This window comes from Mastomys coucha, unplaced genomic scaffold (genome assembly GCF_008632895.1).
Source record: "Mastomys coucha isolate ucsf_1 unplaced genomic scaffold, UCSF_Mcou_1 pScaffold22, whole genome shotgun sequence".
NCBI lineage: Eukaryota > Metazoa > Chordata > Mammalia > Rodentia > Muridae > Mastomys > Mastomys coucha.
The window spans coordinates 206,726,029-206,732,320 of record NW_022196905.1 but is presented as its reverse complement, the minus strand read 5'-3'; the positions used below and the strand labels follow the sequence as shown (position 1 = coordinate 206,732,320).

Here is a 6,292-nt window from a genome sequence, read left to right as displayed (position 1 = left end):
TTCCCCTCCAGTCTCACTCCCTCCTTTCCAGCTCCTCCCCTCCCCTCCAGCCTCACCCCCTCCTTTCCAGCTCCTCCTTCCTAGGGTGTCCTTCACATTTTCATCTGAATTGCCTCAGTGAACCAGCTTTGGAATATTCAAATGGACAACCTCCTTGCAGTTCTCTTAACTTCTGTGGGTTGCAGCAATAACTAGTTATAGCTATGTGAGCATGACTTAAAGGGTATTACCTACCTGAAATATTGGTGTAGACCAATTAGAACAGATATATACAAGACTAGCCCAGCTGTCATAGCAGGACTCCAGTAAAGTCCCCTCCCCTCTCTTCCTCCAGTTCTTTATTTTAATTTACTTCAAACCTCTGGGTTCTGACTCTTTTCTCCTGCCTGTACTATTCCCACAGTTATCATTCTGAGGACGAGTGCTCTTCCTTCAGGTGTCCACCCATGGTGTTTCACAAGTTGAGCCTCACTTGCAGTCTCAATAGCAACTCAGTGGAGATGGTAGGGAATGGAAACAGAGAGGCTCCCAGCCCTCCTGTGCACAAGGTCTTCCTCTTTCCAAGTCTCTTATTTATGCCCAAAGTCCCTGAGTAAATAGAGGGTGTTGATAGTTCCTTCCCTTTAGCACTGTGGTGAGAAGCACTCAGAGCTCTACTTTACTGCAAACTGGCCTTAGGCAATGAACACTTGCTCGGGAGTACTACACATTGCTTTATTTAAGTCTTCAACAACCTGATTGTAATTGACCAGACTTCTGTGGAAAGGGGGAACGTTAGGGAGTACAGCAAAGGGGGCCATGGCCTTGGTCCTCAGGGATGGTATTCAGGGTGCTGTGGCGTTGGACCTCTAGGGTGGTGCTCAGGGGTGTTCGGGTTGCTGTCTCAAATAAAGCGATCTTCAGAATCTGTTTCTGACCGATGCACTACAGTGGTGCTAAAGAGCCTTTACTTGGGTTCATAGCCAGACTTCTTCTTTATGGCAAAATGATAGATTTGTAGATATTTGCACTGAATGTCTCAAGATCTCATACACTAAACTCAGAGCCTCAGGGAAAGCCTTTCAACACTAGGACCTATAAACACGTCATAGGAAACAGATTTTTCTCTATTTCTGATCAGTGTTTAGCCAGTCCTTTGCATATGCAATGTCATACAAGCTGGCCACATATTTTAATGCATGGGCTAAAGTTCTGAGAGATTGTGTGAATTTTCAGGAAGGGGTCAATTATGAGATAATGTGAATTCTAGCAGGCACCATGATACATCTCAGTCCCCTCTGCAGCAGATGACACAGATCATGGTCACTCCATGTAAGTGATTCTTCTGTGGGCAGGATCAGAATGTATCATCCCCTGAAGCACCATGGACGGACCTGGCAAATTCTGTCATGTTAGTACACTAATTCTTTTCACAAAGGACTTTGTATTGTGCTTTAAAAAAAGAAAAAAAAACACAAATAATTTCAGCACATACCTTTAAACTTCACCTAGTAGAAACAGAAGGAATGGTATTTTCTGTTTCCCCTGGAAACCTGCAGAGCGGATGTTTGAGGTCCTTCTTGCCAGGTGGCTATCTCAGTAGGTTGCTGGCAGAAGCACTTGGATTCTGGAGGTGGATGGTTACCTAGATCCCAACCTGAGAGTCCTGAGGATTCAGTTGAAAGAAATTGGTATATGAATATTTCCTAAATTAATCAGATAGCCAAATTAAAGAAAATCAAATGTATGCTAGAGGGATATGAGTAAATGCCCCTTTCTCTGGCTTAAGCTAACATATTTATAAAAGCAACAATCAGGTGATAACATTTCCTAGTTACATAGTTCAGTTTTATTAGAATAAGTTGTGAATTTTTGTATGATCTGTATTTTTGCTTGAGTGTTTTGGTGAGTTGCTTAAGTGAATAGAGAAGAACCTGCTTTCTAGCCTAGAAAAATAAAAGGAATCCAAAGACTTGTGACCGAATTGATTTGGGGAATCTTTAAGATGGTACCTTAAGCTACTTATACTGTACAAGAATCAGTGAATTCCAAAGATGGAGGATGTCTGTTCTTGGTCATTCAAAGTCTAGGGAAAGAGACATTTAGTTAGGGAAAAGAAACTCAGTTGCATGTGGCAATATCAGCGTGAGCACAGAGCTGTGCTTCCAAAGCATTGTAAGAACACTGCTGGGGGAGGAGTCCTCTCCTAATCCAGACCTTGACATCTCCTCTTGAGTTCACTTGTATCCCTAGTCTGCCTGTTTTGGTTTTCCTAGTCTGGGATTCATCGGTCCTGTAGGACTGGGTAAAGCTATGCTCCTATGGTTCTTTTTCTAGCTTCTCCTCCTTCCAGTTCCTTCCAGTTATATGACTATTAGCAAGAAGCTTTCCTGAGCTCTTCTAACAAGGAAAATCATGCTGCCTGCTCGACAGGGTCACTGTGAGGATGAACTACAATACCTGAGAAGTATTTCAGAACAAATAGATTTAAAGAAACTTAGTTTCATTCTATCAATAGCTCATAAACCAGGAATATTGATAAGCAGTCACCGTGTTGAAGTTTTAAATTGCCCTTCTAAAGAGCTGATTTTGTCAACTAAACTTTTACATTTCCCTTCTCCTAGCTCCAAGAGGAAAGCGAGGATGGAAAACCTTCTATGCTGTCCTGAAGGGAACAGTTCTTTACTTACAAAAGGTAAAGTACAGTGGGTAAAACCAAAATTCACTGCTGTAGGGACACTGTCAGAAGCATAGATGCATGCATTGTTCCTGCAGTGACAGTTTAATCAAGTCCTTATGTTGTGTCCATTACCCTGGCTATAACTAGATAATCCTGACTTCACTTGATAATGACCCTTAGCAGTCAACAGTTCTTTTCTTACCTTAATTACAACTGTCTCCCAGATTCATAGAAATGGCGTTAAGAGAGTTAAAGAGACTATTACAGGCAAAGGTAGAGAACTCATGCACTCAACATCACATGGGGCAGAGTCATGTGATACAAAGTCATGTAGAGAGGTGTTAATGGCCCAGAACCTGCTGAAATTGCTGGAGGTAGTTCAGAGCCGAGCTGGTTCAACCACAGGTACAGGATCTTGCTGAAGTCCCTGGAACAGAAGTTAGGACCTTGTCACGTATAGGCCCTATAGTGCACACACTGGATGGGATATGATTCAGTAGATGATGGTTATGTTCCGTGGTGATGAAAGCGTTCCATCCTTCCTTGGTCTGATATGTCTGACAGGCTTACAGGCCTAGATTTTCTGATATGATTTTGATAGGCACATGCATTCTTGATCTACTTCAGTAAATTCATGGATGATAATTGTTTTGCATGAACAAGTTATCAGTCTGCACCTTGTGGTTTATGCTGGGCAACTGGCGGTTTTTAATCACACAAACAAGATGCAGAGTCATTCTTCATTGGCATTTTTACTCAAAATACAGTCAGCTACTGCTATGTAATATGAAGTCACCTTGGACTAGGCTCAGTGGGAAAGTCTTTGTCCCATTTAGTATGGAGTATTTTAAAGCTTGTCAGCAGTTTAGACCAGGGCATAGCCTGATCATGCCCAGCACAGCTGTCTGAAATATTGACTAAACATAGATTATTTTATACTAAGGCATACAAAAAAACCAAATCAAACACCAATAGTACTGTTTCATTGATGCTTAGAATTTGAGTGAGTGTGTGTGTGTATGTGTGTGTGTGTGTGTGTATTTTATACTAAGGTATACAAAGTCAAATCAAACACCAATAGTACTGTTTTATTGATGCTTAGAATCTGTGTGTGTGTGTGTGTGTGTGTGTGTGTGTGTGTGTGTGTGTGTGTGTGTATGTGTGTTAGAAAAACCAAGGTTATATACATAAAGATAAATACATGATCAGGGAAATGGATAAGCTCTGTTGTAATCCTTCTATAGTCAAAAGAGTAAGCTAGACCTTGTGTATAGATAACAGGCCAGTAGCAAGACCTAATCCCATAAATATTTATTATATAGATTCATTGTTCATTTAATATTTGACCATCTTACTTTTAATTACATGTACATACACACACTTTTTATGTCATAAAACTTTTGCACTTAACAGTTCAGACGTATTCCAAGTTTCCTAGATACATTTTCTGTCAGGTTCTTTTCTTACAGATGCAGGTGTACATATCTGTCTGTGGTTCAGTTTATAGTTCCTGTCTCAATGAAGGGTAGTCTCTAGAGCTTCAGCATGTAACTTTGTGTGGCTGGAGACTGGAATGTTAAGTGACAACTGCGTGTTTACTTGGAAGCTGATCAGTGCTTATCAAAGGCCAGCACGATTTTATACATACTGTTTTGTGAAGAGACAGCGATGTGTTAGGGCTGAGGAGAAAAAGATACTAACATCGGTAGTATCTGAAGATTTTAGGGAGAGGGACATGGAAAAAAACACAAAATATGGTATGTACCCTCTGCAATTTTTAAAATATTTTAAATGTTTATATTTTTATTGTGTGTGTGTGATTGTCCATGGAGTCCAGAAGATGGTGTCAGATGCCCTGGACCTAGAGTACAGATAGCTGTGAATTATCTGATAAGATGTTAGGAATTGAACTCCTGTCCTCCGGAAGAGCAGTCCAAGTTGTTATTGCTGGGCCATCTTCCAGCACCCTTGTAAATGTTAATGCAAAACGTATTTCTTGCAACATAGCAAGTCCAAGGGTTTTAAGAATGTGTGCAAGGAAATTAATAGAAAGATCATGTGTATGTGTGTGTGTGTACTTATATGTGTACATATTCTGCATATTTATAAAACATTTATAATGATGCTATTGAGTACATTTAAATACTGTTGATCATTTGTAGATCTTTAGAGAAATTGTATTCAAGAACTCTGTTTCTTTGTTTCTTCAAATAGTATTTTGTTTGTTCTTCCATTTCTGTTTCTGCTTGTTTTGTGAGTTGTAGCTTGTCGTTTGGAGCACTGAGCATCAGGCAGACTCCCATTTCCTAAGGTTACAGTTATCCAGTGTTTAATTGGTCAGTATAGTATAGTCCTACTTCTTGGTGTTTTGGGCGGCCTGTCCAAAAATCACCAAGATTTTTCTGTTTTGATTTTTGTGTTTCTGAGACTTTGGTGGTTTAGGGTCTTAAATATCTAGATATTTGATCCCTCTGGTTGATGTTTGCTGTAAGATGTATGTGGATGGACAGATTAAGCACACAGGTCTGTCCCGCATGGTGTCACTGGCCCCAGTAAAAGCGTTGGTCATATACTTAGAGGACGTTTCTGAGCTCACTCTTTTGCACATTGTCCTGCCTTCAGACCATTCTGTGCTGGAGCGTCATTATATGTTTTGAAATCAAAACTGATTCCTCCCACATTCCTATTTTTCTAGATAATCTTGGACATTCGGGGTTCTTTGTGAATGTAGAATTTATTTTTTAATGTCAGTTAAAAATGTTGATAAGATATTGATTCCACTGAATCTGTAGATTACTTTGAGTAATATGGATATTTTAACTATTAAGTCTTCCAGTCCCAAACATGGTCTATCCTTTTATTGTTTTCTGAGTCATTTCATTCAGTAGTTCTTTACAGTTCCCAGTGTATGAATCTTCTGTTAATGTGGTTGCTTATTCCTAATTGTTTAATGTTTATTAACACTTTTCTAATGAGGTTATAAAATCCTCAGGTTGTTTCTACTTAGTGTATGCAAGTGCAACTGATTTTGTGTATTGGCTTATATTATGCAACATTGCTAATTTTTATTAGTTCTAATGGGTTTTGGTGGATTAATTAATGCTATTAAATTAAAAAATATTAGCATTAATTTCTGGTGGGATTAATTCACTGTTGAAACAATTTGGTGCCAAGCTTATCTTTGTTGAAAGGTTTTTGGTTAATTTTGGTTTTGTTTCTTTCCATTATTATTGAGTTTTTCTTCTTACTTGTAATAGATGTTAATATGCTCTATTTTTCCATGATTTAACCTTGACAGTTATATTTCTAGCGATTTGTCCATTTCTTCTAGATTGTCCACTATGTTTCTATGTAATCAATCATAGTAGTTTCTTAGAAATGTCTTAATTTCAGTGCCATCCAGTGAGCTATTTCATCTCTGATTTTATTATTTGTGTGCTGTCTTCCTTTATTATTCTAAACAAATGCTGGCCAATTTTATTGGAGGAAAAATACTTCTTAGAGATCACAATTTCTTTCCATTTGTTCTCTATTCTCTTTTCCGTATCTTCATGAGATTTAATTATTTCCTTTGATAGTTTCTTTAGGCATAAGATTAAGAAATTTCAGGTTGCTTTCCTTTTTAGTATAGAT

The 6,292-nt window shown here is 38.7% G+C and overlaps 1 protein-coding gene across 7 annotated transcripts in view; it reads left to right on the top strand.

The window, feature by feature from the left end:
- The window catches only part of Psd3 (pleckstrin and Sec7 domain containing 3), a 534,828-nt gene that overhangs the window by 486,866 nt on the left and 41,670 nt on the right, over positions 1–6,292 (top strand). For all 7 annotated transcript variants that reach the window (XM_031339991.1, XM_031339986.1, XM_031339985.1 and 4 more), the window contains one exon: positions 2,604–2,674. In XM_031339991.1, coding sequence (XP_031195851.1) covers positions 2,604–2,674 — 71 coding nt within the window. The remainder of the gene's footprint in view (positions 1–2,603; positions 2,675–6,292) is intronic.